Source organism: Erpetoichthys calabaricus, chromosome 4 (assembly GCF_900747795.2).
Source record: "Erpetoichthys calabaricus chromosome 4, fErpCal1.3, whole genome shotgun sequence".
NCBI classification, from domain to species: domain Eukaryota; kingdom Metazoa; phylum Chordata; class Cladistia; order Polypteriformes; family Polypteridae; genus Erpetoichthys; species Erpetoichthys calabaricus.
Window position 1 is genome coordinate 224952083 of NC_041397.2, and position 20629 is coordinate 224972711.

Consider the following 20629-nt stretch of genomic DNA (forward strand, 5'->3'; position numbering starts at 1 on the left):
GTATAAAGGGATTATCCAATTTACTTTGTGGAAGTGGACACACCAGTCACTCCCAATGCCTGGATGATAAATGTTCTGTCAGTTCAGCAATGCAGGAATCAAAAACGATGAGAAATGAAAAACCCACAGAAATAGGAAGCCAAACAGCTGCTCAGTCCCAAAAAAAAGAGGAGTCTGGAATGCAGCGAGACTTGACGGACCACACTGATGAGGAGGCACACATGTCCTTTAGTGGGGAATCCCTTGTAGATCTGCTCCCACCCAAGTCAAGGAAAAGAAGAACTATCAAGTTATACAACTATGACGAAGAAGGAAAGCCATACAGTCATGTCAAGAATTTGCAGGAGTGTGAAAGCCAGCCCGCCACAAGACTCAGGCCAGCGTCCATGAATCGACTCAGCGCCATTATGAGCTCTGCATTTCCTGAGAATTCACTGTTTCAAACAGATGGCTCACAAAACCAGCCTGCAATCTCCACTGAAGATGTGTTACACATGTCTATTTGAATCAGAGAAATACTGAGCTATCAAAGAACACAAAAAATCTTTATAGGTAATCATTAGTTTTAAAATGTCATCAATTGTGAGTATTAATTAATAAAATCCCTCCCAGGTCTCTGGTGTTATGAGGCACTACTGTTAACCACTACCACACCATGCCATCCAAAATTCCTTTTTGCCAGATTTTACTTTTTATTTTTTTTTAATACATAAACAAAATATGAGAAATGACTACCAGTGGGGTTCAACTTGCAGTCTTACTAATCGCCATCTATGTGGGGTTGGCACATTGCCTCAGTGTCTGCACAAGTAACCTCAGCCTGTCCGATACGCACGTGCTTGGCCACACCAAAGTTGCCTGAACTTAGTCAAGCAGGCATGGCTGAGCCCTATGATGTGATGGCACTGGGAGAGGCTCCTGTTCTTTGTAACCCCCTGGTGCAAAGAATCAGGATCAGGAAATCTACATCAATAAAATCATAAGCTGTTTGTTCGTTTTCTAATCACACAAAAAGAGCTGCACCGATATTCACAAACTTTTTATGTGTGTTGTGGCTGGTTCCACTTAAAATACAGGCCTCATGTTGTATCTGCGAGACAGGTTACAATGGGAAGGCAATCCAAATAGGAGTACTAATGCAGACGTGTGCTGGGCCTGATGGGAGGACATCAGCAGCCGCATGCAAAGTGCAGCCTCATCAAAGACCACAAGGTTTCCTTCTGAATTAATTTGGATAATATTATTGTCTAAGGCTACATCTTTTTTTTGTCTCATTGTGGGTTGTGTGTTTCACTATACAGAATTTCAAAAAGAGTTTTAGCCCATTTATCTATACCTGGGCAATGTCAAATACCTCAACTAATAATGAAATAAATGGATACAATTCATGAAAATGTATCCTGGTCGCTTTATACTGGTAATGCTGCCAAGCTGTAACGGAGGAGGATGAAGGGTATTTCAACCTAAAGGATACTGTTTAAGTTTGATTCCATTATTCAGGATTATTCCAGAAAACAAGTAAATAAATATGAAGAAAAAGACATTCATTCACATGAACGTTCCCACAAAAACTAGGATGTTAGCGGCAAAAATATATTTGAAGAATAAATATGTCAAAAACAACAAAAAAAAAAAAAAAAAAAAAAAAAAAAGTTATGGCAACTGACTTGTCATCTTGACACACAGACCTCATTCTATAAGAATGACTATACTAGGACTGTCAAAGTGTCAAAATTAAACTGTATACATTCAAGTGCAGGTTCAATATCCAGAGTGCTACATGTACAGTATGATTTAACTTTGTTAATTATTTATTTAGCAGACTCCTTTACTCCAAGCAGGTAAAGAAAAATCTATAAAATGAATCAGAAGTTATCAAGTAACTACCAAGTTTAAAAAGAGGATGACTTTAAAGTAAAACAAATATAGTAATTAGTCCCATGGCTAGATGGACAGTGGCAGCCTCTATCTGTCTATCTACATAAAGAGATGGCAAGGGACAGAGTTATCTTTCTATATGGTCTATTTACAAAAACACAGTGGATGTTCGACAAGGTGCATGGGACATGACTTGATATTTTACAGTGCAGCATGAAACTGTAATGAGGTTCTCATTCTTTCCTCTTTTACAGGTGACTTATTTCCATTACAATTCACTGTTTTAGACATTATGTCAAAACCGCAGACTGCTTGTGAACCTGTGTTGGCAAAGGTAGCTAAAATGAGCATTTTTGACATTGAAAAGCTCCTTTAAAATGGTGATTTTTAAAGCTGTTACATCAACAAACAGAAAAACAGAAAATATTGCTGTCATTCTGCATTGTGTTTTTGCTTAATACAATGATGCTTTACAGGTCTACCATAAAACGGCAGTATGTCAGAGAGCTTGGGTTTATAAACTAACTGGAGGGGAATCAGAAGCAAAATGATACTTTTACAGTGCCAGAGGAGTATTTAGAAGAATCTGTTCTCAGTACAAGTGTAGATTCAAAAGCAGAGTAGGAGGGACAGAAAAAACAAATTCTGTCCAAAAATGCATTGTGAAATATTATAAGAATCAGAAGGCTGACTATTTTACTAAAGACATTACCAGATAATCATTCAAAAATACAAAACGGGTACAGATAGAAAAGACATGGAAGAGATGTGCAAAAAAGTAACCTCAAAATGCTGCAGTAACATCGAGAATGCCGTGAGTAACAAAATGCCAAAATTAGTGTGAAGAAAAACAAACTTCTGTTCCTTTAGATTGTAATGTCATCGTTTGGTCTTAGAATAATACTTCAAATACTCCCACACATACACTCATACACGCGCACACACTCACTCGTGCATATCCATGGTACACAGCATTTAGAGAAAGTAAAAATGAACACATCTCCTATGGATTTATGTATTCCATTGATATCATGCAGCAAAAATGTTGACTTTCATCCACCAACAAAACTTTCTGTATGGCATATTATTGGCAATGTTTTTCATTCTCATTTGCACACAAAGTGTACGTTTTGGCAGCCATCAATCCTTTTTCTGAACCTGCCTAATCCATCAGAGGGCTTCAGGGCCTTGAAACACATCCTGAAATAAAATAATGCAAAATAAACTGCAGGGAGGGCTCATCCCAGCAGCATCAGGCACAAATCACAAACAAAATCTTGAAAAGACACTAGATGAGCACGAGAGGCCACAGTCATTCACGTCAGCAAGTCTGAACTCTCTCGACACTTAAAATCCATATATATCTAGAATGACTGAATAAACAAGTGCACTGCTCAACTGGGCCACAGCTCTACAGGTAATAAAGTCAAAAGAAAGGAGCAAAAGTCTGCAAGAACAAATCCATACAATAGCCATCAAAAATGGTTATCAGTACGGCAAACAATTTTTATGTCTCAAATAAAAAATAAATTCTGTGTAAAACATTTGACATTTGTAGGTGACATTTGATGTATTTAAAAAAATAAATAAATAAAAAATAAGGGGGCTCAAATTATCCTAAAACTGGAATGAGGGATAAATAACTTGATGCTGGCAATGCTTCTATGCGATTATTTATGTAGTGTGTGCCTACTTAACTGGCAGGCATTATATTTCCATTTTTATTCAGTACTCCAAATTCCAAGCACTACAGTTTCAGTGTTACAAAATCTGGTTAAAATAAAGCCCAACTTTGAACAATGAAATTTTATTTACTTGAAAACATACTATAAACAGATTTCTTTCCTTTTTTTTAACATAAAAAAAAAACCTTCATTTGTCATCATTATCCCAACAGAAAATGGAACAAAAAGAAACATAATGAAGATTAAAAAAAAAAAAAAAAAAAAAAAAAAAAAATCTCGCCACTTTTTCTTTTTAAATTAATACCAAAGAGTCTTTTTCAAATTGTATCCATGACTCATGGACTAACATCTGTCCTTGAACTTGTGTGAACAGTACTGAAACAAAGTCCATTCAAGTGCTCAATGTTTGCTATAATGTTAAACGAGCTTTTTGCCACTCCACAAATTCATCTAAAAGAACAGGCCCTGGAACAAAAATGAGAGAAAGAGTATTAAAACCATGAAAAAACAATTTGACATCTTTACAAGTCGACTTAGTAGCCAGATAATAGTTACCAGCAGCAGACTCTTACATGAAATGTTAAACAAGTGAGACAATGTTCTATCTATGCAAACAACCACAAGTAGTTGGCAGAAGGACTTGTTTGGAGACTGCTTTCGGCTTGCTCTCCAAACATATACCATGAAGAAGATGATGGTTAGTTAAGATGAATGAACTCTAATGTAGTTTGACCTGTACCAAAAGAAACTAAAATTCTAGATTATAGTCTATACCCTAACTCTGTGTTCGATAACAGAATGCACATCCTCAACAATACCTTCCAATCTTACAAAAAGAAAAAAAACAAAAAAACACTGGTCTTGACAGACATTAGAATCAACTTATTTTTAGAAATAAAGAAAAGAAGTGGAAGCAGTAAACAGAGGTGCATCCTATTTGACTCGGGAGCTCATTCTTACACGTATATACAGAAATAATAGGAGCTCATTCTTACATGTATATACAGAAACAGTCAGTCATTATAAACTTTTTAAACTCCTCCGTTACTTTGCATGGCAGCAATATTTCTTGGAGGCGGGAAGTAACACAATTTCTTTTCATAAAGCATTGAAATAATGCAGTATTAATATTTTGGTTGTTTTTGCAATGTAGCGTATTCATGTGCAACTTCCAAAGCAGATGTTCTATGGAAATGACAAACCTTCCAGTGTACTTCTAAGTTGATCTGTTCCTTATTTTCTAAATAAAATAAAAACTGTTTGCCATATCAATACCAGTAATTGTTCTCATGGGGATAAACGTCAGAGTGAAATTTTCCTTTAAAAGAAAACAAATGCAAAACTACAGTAAAGAATAAAATCATTTGCCTCTTCCAAAGCACAACACATAAAATGGGGGATCAGAATGAAACTAAGAAAGTGGTTTTATTTTACAAGTAGAACACAAGCACACACAGCACATGTACGTTTAAATGCAAACCTTGGGGCTTATTAAGTACTTCCATTCTATTATTTCTTTCCTAGTTTTGCTTTTAAATAAGGGTGTACTGATTGAACCCTAAACCCACGATAACAAGTGAAGAACATTTGATTCTGTAACATTTCAAATGAACACACAAAAACAAGCAATCCTCTAGATTAGTGTATCCTAACCACTGGTCCATAGAATATTTTGATAGTCTACAAAAAAAAAGGCCCTGTCTTTTGGCCACTGTGAACAACTATCAGAGCCCAAAAATTATTTCATGTTCTGTCTTGTGTATTAGGGTTACATGTAACCCAATAAGGAAAACTGGTAGAATCCAAACCACTAAATTTGGATGGCTTAGGACAGAGGACTGCCTTCGTTTTACGATCTAGTTTACGTAAATTTGGATGTTCAAAACTTCAATGGGGGATACAACCCAGATTCCAAGAAAGCAAACCATTACTCTAGAGCACACTGTTATATTAGGACAAATGTAGACTCATGACTAACGTGCATAAAATGCATTTTTAATTCAAAGTTCAGTTGTCTTGAATTAAAATATCTTGCTCAATATGATTAAAAAAAAACAAATTAAAAAAATAAACATACTTACAGGCACCATCTTCATCATAATTGCTAAGATCTGAATGAACTGTTCGGCTGAACTCTAAGACGTTGTACCACTGATCCTTGTTCATTACTTTATACTTGGATTGCTATAATGCAAAGTCACAAAATTTATATTAACTTAAAGAAATTTCACAATTCAAAATATGTCTTATTTGCCACTTAAATATAGTTCATCTCTCAAATGTATGCTGATTTTGGAAATTAGTAAATGTTTTTGTAGGAAATGCTGCTCCTTATAGTAAAGACACCACATAAGAAGTTAAGTAAAATAGCCTACCCAATAAAATGGCACTTACATAAACATATTGTGTCTGGAAAGCAATGGCCAGTCTGTCATGGGTAGACTGACAAGAAGTACGTCACCACTTCAGCGGGCTGCTTTGACAAGAAAGATTTTGCACAATCCAATAAAGAAAGCTTCCAACAAGAACACAATGACATTCAGCTATCACTACTACAAGGTATTTTTACTTCTATTTCAAGTGAATGTCATCCTAATATTTTTTTATTAAAAAAGGTAAAGCCTTTTAAATTTGTGCGACTGTAGAGTAGGCTATAAAATAAGGGCACATACACACACTGCTATTACTTTCTGCTAATCCAGTCAAAGCATTTAATTTAGTTGGAAAGGTTTTGCCTATTGGCTATACTTGTGCACTGTGGATCAGCTGTAAATATTGATTCTTCAGAGTAGGTTATGCAAATGTTAAAATAATTGACCTGTGCATGAGTAATCACTAAGTCACTGCAGAAAATGCAACGGCAGGAACAGCGTCACTAAGCCAACAATTAAAAGGTGACTGAAAATTGAAAAATCAATGTTGATATTATCTACTGTACAAGAGTAGTTGTAATTTGTTAACCAAAACAGTTGTATTTGCTTGCATCTGAACAGTTGTCTTAAGCAACAATTTGTCAATATCTCAGTGATGATCATTTCAAATTTTTTTTATTTATTTATTTTTTTAACATTTTCCTTTGCACAGTCCCATTTTTTCTATCACAAGCTTGAATTTGAATTATTACACATAGTGATCATAGGGAAACAAAGCTCTTTGCCAAGGATGCCAATGCAACGAGTCTCATCGAGTTTACTTGGGTTGGAAGGAGCTGAAAAAGTGGAATAAATGTCAGGTTTCAATTGCAGTCATACAGTATATACAGTTAATACAAGGCAATTAAAACATTAACTGCTGCTACAGATGCTAATCATCGCTACGCTGCATCACTGAGGAGATGTAAGCTGACAATAATCCTTGAACCACTGCACACACACAAAAAAAAAAAAAAATAAATAAAAAAAACAGGTAAGGCCAAGTGTACAACATGTGAAAATGTCAGCTGCATGTCAGGGGGATACTGCTATGGAGGCCTCCATAAAACAAAAAATAAAGAATGAGTATGTGATAAAGAGTGGGTTGGCACTGGGCGTCATCCTGTTCAAATTCCTTTCTCAATTATCCTGACTCCTATTACTAGCACTGTGCTCCAGTTCTTACCCATGTGTCTATTAAGGAACAAAACCAAATCTGATACTGTAAATTTAACTAAAAAACACTGTGATCCGAAAGAGATTTTTACATTCACTCCTGGGGCCCTTTGTTGGTTGCAGGTTTTCCTCCTTGCCGACTTCACAATCAGAGAGTCACTTTAATCCTAACTGTTTAATTAGCTGAATTTTTCTTCTCTTATTTTGTATTCAGAATAATACAACAGCAGCGATTTACATTATAAGAAAAAAAATATTTTTCAAGCATTGACTCCTTCTCAATTGTAATTTACTTTTGTTACAGCAAATTTGCTCTGTTAATGCCATCTAAATACTGACAATATTCATTGGAGCAGCTACAGGTATAAATTCTGAATTGACACAAGAAAACAAACTGATCTGAAATAAAAGATTCATCACAGCACCACTTTTAAATTTTAGTAACCTTTACAATAGCTTTTGGAGCTGATACAGTAAATAAACACAAAGCATTTACCTCAAGCTTAGCTAATTTTTCCCCCCAAACTATGCAGCTGTAATTGAATTAATAATAATAAATGAAAATATGTTATAAAGTACAGAAAGCTCTGCTGTTTTTACAAGTAGGATCTTAATTCACTACAAATTACGGTTCACGCTTTAAATCTTTTACTCAGAAGTTTAATTCAAACATTCAATTTACGCTACTTTAGTGTTTTGCTTTGTTCAAGTAAACTAATGAACACCCAGTTAATGAGAAAGAGTAAAGAAGGCAGCACTATTTGCACAGGGTGATGTTGGAGAGCTTAATATATGAACGCAATCACTGTATGATAAAAAAATAATAATGTAATACAAACCTCCAAAAACTGGTGAAATACTGAAAAAAGAGGCCACGTCCTTCCTAATAATAGAGCCAGCATGGACTTAGCTGTGTCAATATCCAGGCTGCGCTGGTCTTTATCCTAAAAGGACAGAAAGAAAAATTAAAAAAAAAAAAAAAAAAAATCACAATAGTGGCAAAAATTAAATTTGCATTGGAAACTTGTGTTGTTAAGTGAACAAGGAAAACAGCATAGGAGTAATATAAATACAAATTGTGATGAAAGAGCACAATGGAGTTAAGTAATCGCAAGGCTGCGTTATTACTGAAGTAAAACAGTATAAAATGCAGTAAAATTAAAAAAAAAAAGAAAAAAAAAAAGAATAAATTCACTAATTACGCCAAAGAAAACAAATGCAATAATGTCTTACATATTAAAAATCGCTACCAGCAAAGTGGTTTATGTATTTACACAATTCAAAAATGTAAACATGTATACTGTTCCATAATCGCTTGCTTATCTACTCTTGTCATAGCACGAGCACTGTATTGTCCAAATAAATCCTATTCCAAGGCAATCTAATTTGAATGTTAGAGCTTTATTTCAATTTGTGGTATTTGTAATGCGCTCTACTTACATTGTTTTTAAATAATGTAATGATCACATAGATGGAAAACTGATAGTTCACAGAACTGACAGTTCAGCTTTTCCCTTACTTACTGTCATGAACAACGAGAACAATGTTAACACAAATATTCGCACTCTTGTCCAGCTCCGGAAAGAAGTGGAAAGGTAAGCCAGTAGTGGAGGAATGGGGATCACTGACTTTATAGGGATTACGTTTATTTTCTTAACATTTCAAGCACAGTTATGATAAAAGGAACACATGAAGATTTCATACATTCTCTCTTTTTACTTTCATGTATTTAAGGCTTTCGTTATATTTTTATAAAGAAAGTTGTCTGTTTGTATTTTTGTTAAATGGATTGTCTTGGAGAGGAATATTGAAATTATCCAGGGTATGAGTCTGCTAGTTTGAAAGCAGAGTGTATTCTGTTTTTGTTTTGAATGTGCAATGTAATGTTAGTAAATTAACTGCTTTGCTGAAATGAAATGTCTGATAATATTTTCATTTAATGTTTAAACAAATTCTTACATGCACAACACACATTTTCTTCTTTGGAAACCTTGCATTATTTATGTGTTATTATACAGGATGTCGCCTTCTAAATAACAGTTATTAATCTCTAAAGGGGTGTTGACGGTTTATGAAATATGATCTAAACTACACTTCTTAATGTATACCTATTTTATAAATAAATCTTGTAAAAATCGCACTGTGACTGTATAAAAAAGCATCTAAAAATAATACAAAGTATAAAAGGTATAGCTAAAAATATAAGGAAACACAAATAGAGTGAAGCTACTGTGCCTCGAAAACACTTGCATAAATTTACATATTTTTCCCACCACAGGACTGAAACTCAATTTTTAGAGAAGAGATCTAATAAACAATCCAATGGTCTGTTCAATTTGATTATTTACAGACACAAACTGCAGTGAGATTGTTTTCCTCCTCTCTAGGTACAAAATTAGTACTTACAGATTACAATTAAACATTAGTTAACTTCTTTTCTCATTATTTTGTGCTGTCTTTGTTATTGTATTTTGTTTATGATTTTTTTTTGTTTCTACTATATTATTAAAACAGATTACCAGTGTATATATACACTAGTTAAGAGTTCCAGTGGAAGTTTAAGGAGAACTGTAGGGGAAAAACAAAAAAGTATAATACAGTATTGCAAAATGTTTCATGATACAAAATAATAGTCCCCCACCCCATTGCAAAAACTATGACTCTTTTTAGCAATGTTAAAGACTGCCATGCACTACCGGTAACACAGTAAAAAGAATTCATTTTCCAAGTGGATGCATAAAAATGCATTCCAACAGATGGTGCACATCAGAGGCAGACAATCATCCTCAACTACTGCCACTATTGAATTGAAGCAAGGCTGAAAATACCAGTCTCTCACAAACTCTTAATCCAAATCAGGGGCACAGGGAAATTAAGTCTAATGTGACCAGTACCAGGAATAACCAAACAGATTCAGTATCCTGTAGTGTTGCCAGAGTTTGCATGTTCTCTCTGTGCCCATGTGGGGTTTCCTCCCACTTCACCAAAAAACATGTGCATATTAGGTTAACTGATAATCGAAAACCTGCCCAGTGTACCAATTTGCATGAACAGGCCCTAAAAGGGACTGGTGCTGCATCCAAATTCCAAAAATCTGTTTAGTTGACCATAAAAATATTCAGAATTCTGCTTTAACTCTCACATGCAAACAGCATTTATTTGGGGGGAAAAAAGGAAATTTTTTTTTTAAAAAGTCAAGAGAAAATGGAGCTAAAGCACAAATTCATGGCATACTGTACACTATATTTTAAAAGCTATATTTTAAAAGCATACTCACCCTTGCAAAATCAAAGGCATATCTGTAGATATTTTTGAAAGTTGCAGTGTCATTTAGCTGTGATCGTAAATAATCTAATTTACTCCGCAATCTTTCCGTGCAGTCACATCTGGAAAAAAAAAATCAAGTGATAAGAGGATATTTTTATGTTTCAGGACAGGGGGTGTAAAAACTAGACCAATGGCTGCTATTCTCTGGTGGAGAGCAGGGCTTGTTATACAAAATCAGAATTCAGATTTTGACACTGTAAACCTTAATTGCCTCAAAAGCTCCAAAATGAATATTCCACATATTAAATCTGACTGGGGTTGCCCAATACAATGTACTAATAAACTAAGATATTTCTGCTCATCGTATTTTTGGAACAACATACAGTATATTCTGTAACCCACAATAAGTAAAATATTAAAAATAAATGCTTCATTTTTTTGGGTTTAACAAAAAAAGACATTTTTTGCATATATAAAACAGTATTAAACCGCTTCATTCAATTGAGGATCAATGGGGCTGGAGTCAATCCCAGAAGCATCAGGAGTAAACGTAGAACCTGGACCTTTACAGGGCCCGCTAACTAAACACATTACGTTCAGACTCAAACAGCAAATCTGCCATCTCCCATCATCCTAACCTGCATTTCTTTGAGGATGTAGAAGGGAAAATGGGTGTGCCCAAAGAAAAACCCATGCAGACACATGGATCCTTATCACACAGGATTTGCTAGATATTTACTGCACCAACAAGACACAGGAGGGCTACCATACCAGCTAGTTGTGGATCAAAAACTATACTAAAGATCAGTGTGCCACATAGCTTGTAGGATGAAAAGAGAATAAGCTAAAAGGTATGATTTCAACTTTGTAATTGTATGCTTGTTTTCTTACTGTTGAAAACCATACCAGAAAATGTATCACTAACAAAGTTCACCAAGTATGAATAATTAAGATTCATTAGCCCTGTAAAGCACACCAAGAGCAGAAATGAGGCATTAAAGACTCATTGAGGGATTAAACTTGAATTACAGGCCTAGTCAAAAATAGTACATTATGAAAGAAGAAACTCCTTACTGTAACAAGGTCATTCCCTTTAGCCATTCTTCCTTCGTGAAAAATCCCATGTTGGGAGCTTCTAATTTCCAAGCTAAAACTAACATAATAATCTAAAAGAAAAAGAGGAACAATGTTTCAGTATTTTGAACACTTATACTTAAAAGTTGGTCAGTTACTTTAAGTTACCACATTGGGAAGAGAAAAATAAACAATGGCACACAACAACTAAGAAAGGTTAATACTAACTGTGCCATGAATTTAATTTTGACATATATTTTTATACACATTTTATTGTATATGGTTTACAAATCCAAAAATTCACATAGGTAAAAGCTGTCCTGCGCAAAGCATAGCAATTTGCATTCTTGCTGACTAAATTCCAGTACTGTGGATGACTATATAATATTACTGCATAGGAATTTCTTTATTATAATAATAAAAATAGGATAACAAAAATGTAAAAAAGCAGAACTGTAAAAAGGCTTATTGTAAAGCAATTTCAAAAAGAGAGCTCACATTTTCAGGTTCCACGCCTATATCTTCACAAAATTTTTCCATGCCCTCTGGACCCACAACTTCATCTGGGCCTTAAGGAAGGGGAAAGAAAAAAAAAAACAAAACAGAAATTTATTTGTGCACAGTAATTCTATATGCGCACATTTAAAATGTACTGTACAAATATTTTAGGTCACCCAAGTACATTTTTATAATTAGTTATCTAGGAAGAAATATTTTATTTACTTGAGAAAACATTACAATATGTTAAGCATAAAAAAGTTCATACTATACAATAAATAGTAAGGGTAATGTTTTTTTTTTTTTTTTAAATGAATGCTCTAGTGAATTCCCCCAATAGTTCATTACGATAACTATTATGCTTATAAATTATTATTTTACTGCTTTAAATTTTCAAATGTTGATTCCTCGAATTTCAGTGGTGATGCAAACTTTCACAAGGAAAGTTCTATGATTTAATGTGTGTGTATTATGTGGGTGACTGCTCTTCAGTCATAAGCAGAACAATTGTTCATTTTTGGCCATGTAATTTAGTAGCAACATTGTCAAAAAATTATGGCATAAAGAGTTAACTCAGACAACTGAGTAAAGTTGAATAATTTAATAAAAACTAATAAAAAAAGAGAACTGCTAGAGCAAGCAAAGAATTTTGCAGGCCTTTGTCCACCTTTTACATATATTTGATTATCTTGTAATTTTACCATTATTATGTTTATCAAGAAACTAAGCCAGATGACAATTTTATCTAAGCTTCCTGAAGACAGCAGTTCAGGAGATCCTACTATCTCAAAACATTACTGTTTTATTGGAAATTAGACCCAGAAAACCCATTGGTTTTGTGTACACAAATAAATGTAACAGTTTACAAGAAAACACCTTTATCAACACGCCAAACAGAATGCATACTGTACCTGCATATTCATAAAACCATGACAGGCAACGCTTGCTTGAAAAATTGTCTTCTGAATTTATCAGCCGGGCAGGTGCTTGTGTCCTGCAGAAGCTGCAATAGTAGGAAATCAAAATAAAAATTTAGCATTTTCCTGAAAAATATCATTCATAGTACAATATATTTAAATGTTTGACTTAAAACAATTGTGCGCAATAAATATAACATACCCCTTATAATAAAAATCTGTTCAATCTGTAAACAACCAGTATCAACCAGGTATCTTCAAATAAGGTCTGTATACAAGGTACCTACAATCAAACTATTTAAGGTCTAGCATAAAATAAAGAGGTCTGCACACCAATGATGCAGATGAGATGCTTTTAAATATTTTACAGGTTCCACATGAATAATTAAATGGACCAATGCGTCTAAATTCCCAAAACATGGAACCACAAAGTAGACACATTATCGAATCCCATGATGCATATATTGACATCTCTATTACATATACAGGGCTCCAGATGGCAACTAAAATGGTCGCCAATGCGACTTGATTTTGTATTTTGCGACTAGTTTTATCATTCCAGTCGCCGGTGGTGACTCTCTCTCTCTCAATCTAAGAAAAGTTTTAAATTTAAAGCAGCAGAAACGGCTTTTAATTACGTGCAAACACTCTCAGCCCGCGTCTGCCTTTCCTATTACACTATCACGTGATTAAAACCAAATTGAAGGAAGGCATCATCTGACACTCCCACTCTGCTTCAAACGTCATCTCGCTAACTGCTGCGGATAGGGATCTGAAATAGAAGAGAATCGGGCCACGACTACTCCTCGAATTCCGTCCTAACTTTCCACGTAACGCGCGAAATGTTCTAAGTTTCCATGTAACATGCCAAATGGCCAAACGAAAAATTTCCGACTTTTTCTCAATGCCCACACGTCCAAATCCTGCCTTGTCTACTTCTGAACGAACCGAAGATAATTCAGTCAGTGGGTTATCAGAGGTACAGCCACCGGCATCCGGAAATGTACAATTATTAAAGGATGACAACTCCGTCCCGTTAGCAAAGTCTTCTGCGCCCGTGGCCCCGATGCCTGGAAGACGGTTTAAAGCGGCTTGGTTACAGGAGTTCGCTTGGTTACGATATGACAAGGGAAAGATGTATTTCAGCTTTTGTGCACAAGCCGGACAAGAAATTTCTGGTAAAACAGAAAACAACATTTGTGGTACGAGCCATTTTAAGAAGGAAACTGTGAAAAAGCATGGTGAGAGTAAGAAACACAAGAATGCCAGAGACTGTGTGATCGCTAGGTCTGCTCCACGTGACACCCCCATAGCAAAGGCAGTGCAACGTGCTTGTGAGAAAGTGACAGAAAAAGAGATAAAAGAATTAAAAATAAAATTCAATGCAGCATATATGATTGCACTGGAAGAAATACCGTTCACAAAGTTTAAATCTCAAATTCTGCTGATGAAGAAGAATGGCATGGATGTGTCAAAAAACACGATAATGATACAGCATGTGCAGAGTTTGTAGGTTGCATTGCAGATGAATTAAAAAGTAATGTGCTGGAAAAAGCTTTAAAAGGTAAACTACATCTCTGTTATAACTGATTGTGGAACAGATGTCTCAGGGAAAGACAATGTCATCACATACTGTAGGTATGTATCTGATGGAACACCTAAGACTCATCTAGTAGGTTTGGCTGAGATTGATTATGGTCATGCAGAAGGGACTCAAAACACCATTAAATCACTGCTTCAGAATGCTGACCCAACCAACCCAAATTGGTGGGTACATAAAATGAGTGCTTTTGGAGCAGATAGTGCAAGCGTGAACATGGGTGCAACAGGGGGAATAGGGGCACTTTTCAGAAAAGAGATAGGTGAACATGCTCTGTCTTTCCACTGTCTACCCCATTGGCTGGAACTGGCAATGCTAAATACACAAAGGTCAGTGCCAATGATTGAAAAAGGTCATGATTTATGTCCTTCTACAACTAGTGTGGAAAACGTATCATTTCAGTCCCAAAAGCAAGCGGGAGCTGAAGGCTATAGGAGCAGAGTTAGGATGCACAGTACGAAACCCATCAGCAGTAAAAACTCAGTGCTGGTTGCCACACATTTATCGGGCACTCTCAGTTTTTTTCCATTCAAACTATGCAACAGGTCAGGGGCAGTACACCGCTGTGCATCATCATATGGAGCACCTTGCAGTCATGTCCAAAAACATAGACAACATAGACAGATAAAGGGAAGAGCCAAACACATTGTTCATCAAATGGAAAGCCTGTCTTTCATTGCATTTTGTCACTTTTTACATGACCTTTTTTCAGAGGTCTCAAAGCTGAGCCTTACACTTCAAAAAAAACTCTCTTATACTTCCTCAGGCAGTTGCTGCAATTGTGGGCTGTGTGGTAACAATTAAAGGACTGAAGGAAAATGCTTTGAGAGAAGGGAAGCTGCAGGAATTCCTACAGCACATAGGTTCTCAGCCTGAAGGTTCAGTGCAACAGGAAGGGTCATCAACAAGCAGGATTGAGAGGGCTGCAAGTAGCTACACAGTCATAACCTTCCAAAATGTTAAAATTGAAAGGCCCCCAAAATCAGGCCACATTCAGAAGTGATCTAAAGGCCGCAATTGAAAAAACAGTTGACATTACTGTTAAAGAATTGGAGATCAGGTTTGCAAACATGATGTCAAGTGTTACACAGCACGGACATTCAAAGGGATCAGAAATTATCAAGTCATTTTCAGTGTTTTGTCATGATGCATGGCCAGAGAACATATAGCTATGTATAACAAGATAGCTATGGCAAGTGTGAGATAGACACACTTGTTAAATGGTACAGGGAGATCTTATCAAACAATGGCTGTGATGTCACAGCTGTGCAGAAGGAATGGCTAATGTTGAAAATATTAGTGAAGGGTCAGTTTATGGATAAGACTTACGGTGACCTATGGACAGTGATGCTGAGCAAGGAGCCGTTCTGTACATTTTTTAAAAATCTGCTTCACTTAGTCGAAATAATGCTGGTGCTTCCGATACCTGCAGCTCAGTGCAAGCGAGGATTTTCAGCACAAAACAGAATAAAATCAAAAGTGCGCAACTCCCTAAATGTAGAAACACTGGAAGACTTGGTAAGGATCAGTACAGAGGGCCCTACACTTGAACTTTGTGACCCAGAGCCCAGTGTAAAGCGCTGGTTGTCAGCCAGCAAAAAAAAGCGCAGACCAAAGTATACTGGCTGGCCTAATGATGCTGACATTGTAATGGTTAGTGACAGTGAACTTGAAGACTAATTAATTTCTTTATATTTGTACACTCATTGCAAAATGATTATTTCAGAAATGATTGTTTATAATGTTTGTTATTGTGTTAATTCTTGTGTTATTATGTGTAAGACATTTTCAGTGTTTGTATTTGTAGTGTTCCTTACACATGTTGTGTATAAGACTCTGGTCTTGAAGTATTGCTTATTAGTAAACATTTGCACTGTTCATTTATGTGTCATTTATTCTTCTGTTATTATTATCTATAAGACCTTGCAGAGGACACTAGTAGGCAGGTCAAATAGCTCAGATAGGAGAAAGGAAAGGCAGTGTGAGGTAGACCGAAGAAACAAACAATACAAATAAATATTATTTGTTTATTTCACATTTGGCATGCGGTAGAGATTATGGCTCCCAAAAAAAGCATTTGGCTCCTAAATATTTTGTGTTTAGGAGCCAATGGCTCCCAAATTTTTTTTCTGTCTGGAGCCCTATAAAACATACTCTTGGTTTGTTCTTAATGCAGAGATTTGTTTAAGCCACAGACTTGGAAGTTCCAGGGTAATAATTTTGTAGAAATTGCCAAACCCAGCTGCAGTAATAAATCTTTCACAGTCTTACAAGTTTTCTGCCACATGGAGGGCCCTTGACTATTTGTTTTGATTGGCACTGCTCCACATGGGTTATTATTATGCAGTTTTGTTTTTTAAATTTATTGATGAACCACTCAAATCAATTGCAAACTACCCCTGGATAAAACAATCTCACTTACAAACTAGAAAACATATCATACAGCTCTGCCAATCGTCTAGGAGTGGTAACTCAGACCCATCGGGAGCAACACAGATCACGACCCATTGGTTGAGAAACTCTGGCTAGGCGACCCATATGTAAACCAATGACAGCAATTCACTGGTTGAGAAACACGGTTTCAAACAGACCCAGCGTGCGGATGCAGATATTTGAAGATTGGTTTGATATGCATACTGCTGACCCACACCAGACCCTCAGAGTCTCAACTGCAATGACCTGTACACTTTGTGAGTGACATATGGCCAAATGGCAGATTACAAATTGAGTCGTAAGTTGGTGCATGACTGTACTCTACTGTGTCAACTGTATTTCAAATGTTGAAAGTCGTCTCAGATAAAGGCATCAGTCAAATAATTAGTAATATTACTGGGTCACTGAAGCTGCGCAAGTCAAATTTTTGACATAAAACTTTTGGCTTTGCCCTCCCCCAGAGGTGACGCATCATCAGTTTAGTATGTATGATGTATCAACAAAAATTGCAATGTACATGTTGTATTGGTGTTGTGGTGGTTAGCAAATCTTGCCTTTCAGTCATGAAATCTGGGTTCTACTCTGACCCAATACATTTCATTTTTTTGTTTCATCGAGCGTTTACCTCACAAATTTTTCCATAGCCCCTAGACACTCATAGTGTGGCTGTATAGAGTTTTTAATTGCAATTCCTTTTTTGTTGCACCAGAAGGACAAAAAAGAACATTGCAGAACAGTGCATACAAATAGGATTTCCAGTATTAACAGTAATCATGTTGTAAATGCAACACTTTTGAGCATAGAAGTTAAATAATATTCCCTTTCTCACTAAGAAAACACCAGATTAAATAGTTAGTTAAAAAAAAAAAATTTGAATACTCCACTTTATGGAAGCCATGATGACAGGATGAGATGCAAAGGTTCTTCAATCACTAACTCCAGCAATTTTGTAAAGAATCTTCAATCACTCACCATTTACTACAACGTTGTAAGCCTTCCTTAGCATTATGTTTACTCCCGGAAAAATGAGCCAAACACATTGAACTTTCTTCAACAAGAAAAAATGCTATTACGAGTAACATGTAAGTACCAAAATGTCAACATAAATACAGAAGAAAGGGTATGTATAGTGTTCACTGCTGTACTGATGCAGATTTAGTACTTTTTTTTTTGTGTAAAATGTTTTGAAACAGTCACCAACACACAGCCCAGTGTCACAATCAGGCCACTTTACCATAAAGAGGCAAAACGCATAAAAATATTCATAATTGTTTTGCAGCATAATATTCCTTTATCCAGTAGACAGCATTAGAATATTGTCCAAAGTATTAAATCAGTCTAAAAATTTTATATCAAGTCATAACACCTTAACCCGAGAGGCACTCTAGCTTAACCATTTTTACACAGAATTTCGAGCCTGAGAGACACTTGGGGTTAACGACAATGAGGTTATAAGATTCACTATGGTCTTTAGCAAGAAGCCTATTGATCTGGGGGACACCATTTTTTTCACTTTGTTTAAAGCCAGGATCTAAATTTTCTATAGTACAATGTAAAAGTATTCTGACATTTAAGAATTCAAATGTTACAGGATTACAAATGAAACATATATAATGTCTCAATCAAAACTGTATTTTTTAATGCAAGCCAACATGCTCAATCAGAAGAATTTAAACACAATGATTTATTTGTAAGCAGACATCAAAGTCAAAAACTGAAATGTTCTGCTTTCATAAGTCTTCAAAACCCACATGCTAATATCAGATTGAGTCACCCTTTTCTATAACGGCTTCAATTGATCTGAGTAAGAGACTAGTTTTTTCCTCTACATTGAACTCATCCAAGTTCCTAGGGTAATGCTTGTAAACTACAAAAAATGATAGAGAAAACTGAAAGAGTTGAGTCAAGACACTGACTGGGTCTCAAAGATATTCACCTCTTCACTTCCAAGTGACTACAATGTTATTTTGGCCTTGTGCTTGGTATCGTCGTCCCCCTGAAAGGCAAGTCTTCCTCAAAGCATTCGTTTTTTAGCCAACTGAAACATGTTTTCTTGCAATATTTCCTTGGACTATGCACAGTACATTAAGTATTTTCTCAAAAAAATATACAGTCCCTGCTAATGATGGTTCTCTACAGCATGACAGTACAACCACCATACTTTGTAGCATTAGGCTTGTACCAGACATTGCACTCTAATTTTTTTTTTTTTTATTATTTCTCCTGTCCTTTCTAGCTAAGTCAACATTTGGATCAAAGATCACTTGGCCAGTGTCAAAAAGATGCTGGATCATTTAAGGCTAACATTTATGTTCTAGCATAAAAATGCTATAATTAACACTACTATATTACAAGTACTTATATGAGACATATTAAAATACTACCACCCAGATTCAATGGTATTGAAATTGCTTTTTAAAGCCCCATATTTCAGCCTGCAATTTAGAATACCTTTCAGACTTATAGATGCAATGGCAAGGAAGCACAAAAGTAGTACAAGTGATACGTGGAACTAACTGCTTGTAATTAAGAGACTTCTTTGTCAGGGGTGGGCTCTCCAGGCTGATGTCTAGACATATTTAAAAGTGGTCCCACATACTGATGTGAACTGTTTTCATGCAAAGGCAACAGCAAATCTGAAGAAGTGTTGAGAAAGGGAGTTATTGAGAATGATAGAAGTGAAAAGTTGTTATGGTCTTCAAAAAAGTAAGATCGAGTGCTCCAGGGTTTTAGAGCCATTCCCCGGCAGGTGAGTTTACTGAGGAGCAAAGAGTTCTGATTGTATCCTAATACAGTAAATATAAAGAGTATGCCTGAATGGCAGAGTTCTAAAGTGAAAGACTGGGTCATAAATTCTCATCCAAGTACTCATTACAGTACTGTTAACTTACATGAACTTCTAAAGCTTGATGTCACAATATCATTAGTTAAAACTGTATTTAGAGAAGTAATGTACAACTTTGATTGCATAAAAAATTGAAATACAAAATCCACAGTAGATGAGTAGGCTGACAGCTGAGATGAACTTGTGGCTGATGAGGTTTGTGAATGGAACTAGCTTTAAATTATCTTATTTTATTTTATATATATATATATATATATATATATATATATATATATATATATTAGTTGTAGATATGGAGCAAATTAACACAAAGTTTAAAAAGAAATCCACTACACTGGTATTCAGAACAAACTGCATTTAAGCTGGGAAAGAATGTGTACTTGCAGTTGCACATAACATGGCAGAATGACCTTTTCAATCACAGAACAGACTAAGGTGGATGGTAGGGGGACAACTCTGGCAACTATAGATACAAAGCTGGACAAAGTGATTGCATCTGCTGTTTTGGAGGCATTCTGCATGGCCAAAACTGAACAAAAGTTCCAAGTTTATTTGTAAGCTGGGGTACAGTCCAAATTTCACTAAAACAAGTATTTCTGAATAAAGGAAAGACTGGACTGTCAGTCAATGACCTGCTCACCCTCTTTGGCCTTCAGTGTGACCATCAGATTCACAAGGATTGGCCATACAAGTCTCAGCAATTTGAGACACAATTTCTAAATAGTGCTGTAACTGTGCAATTCAGATTTCACTTCTCAATTACTGAACCAACTTATTTACAGTGAGAGATCAATACCCAGACACCTCCAAACCAGTTCTGTACCCTGTGTCTAATGTGCATCTTC

At 35.7% G+C, this 20629-nt stretch overlaps 1 protein-coding gene across 6 annotated transcripts in view; it reads right to left on the reverse strand.

Moving 5' to 3' along the window:
* Positions 1–3666: 3666 nt before the first annotated feature.
* The window catches only part of dcun1d5 (DCN1, defective in cullin neddylation 1, domain containing 5 (S. cerevisiae)), a 28348-nt gene continuing 11385 nt past the window's right edge, over positions 3667–20629 (reverse strand). For all 6 annotated transcript variants that reach the window (XM_028800385.2, XM_028800382.2, XM_028800384.2 and 3 more), the window contains 7 exons: positions 12901–12992; positions 11990–12060; positions 11492–11583; positions 10428–10536; positions 7990–8094; positions 5645–5747; positions 3667–4028 (listed from right to left, as the gene is read on the reverse strand). In XM_028800385.2, coding sequence (XP_028656218.1) covers positions 3973–4028; positions 5645–5747; positions 7990–8094; positions 10428–10536; positions 11492–11583; positions 11990–12060; positions 12901–12992 — 628 coding nt within the window. In that variant the 3' untranslated portion in view covers positions 3667–3972. The remainder of the gene's footprint in view (positions 4029–5644; positions 5748–7989; positions 8095–10427; positions 10537–11491; positions 11584–11989; positions 12061–12900; positions 12993–20629) is intronic.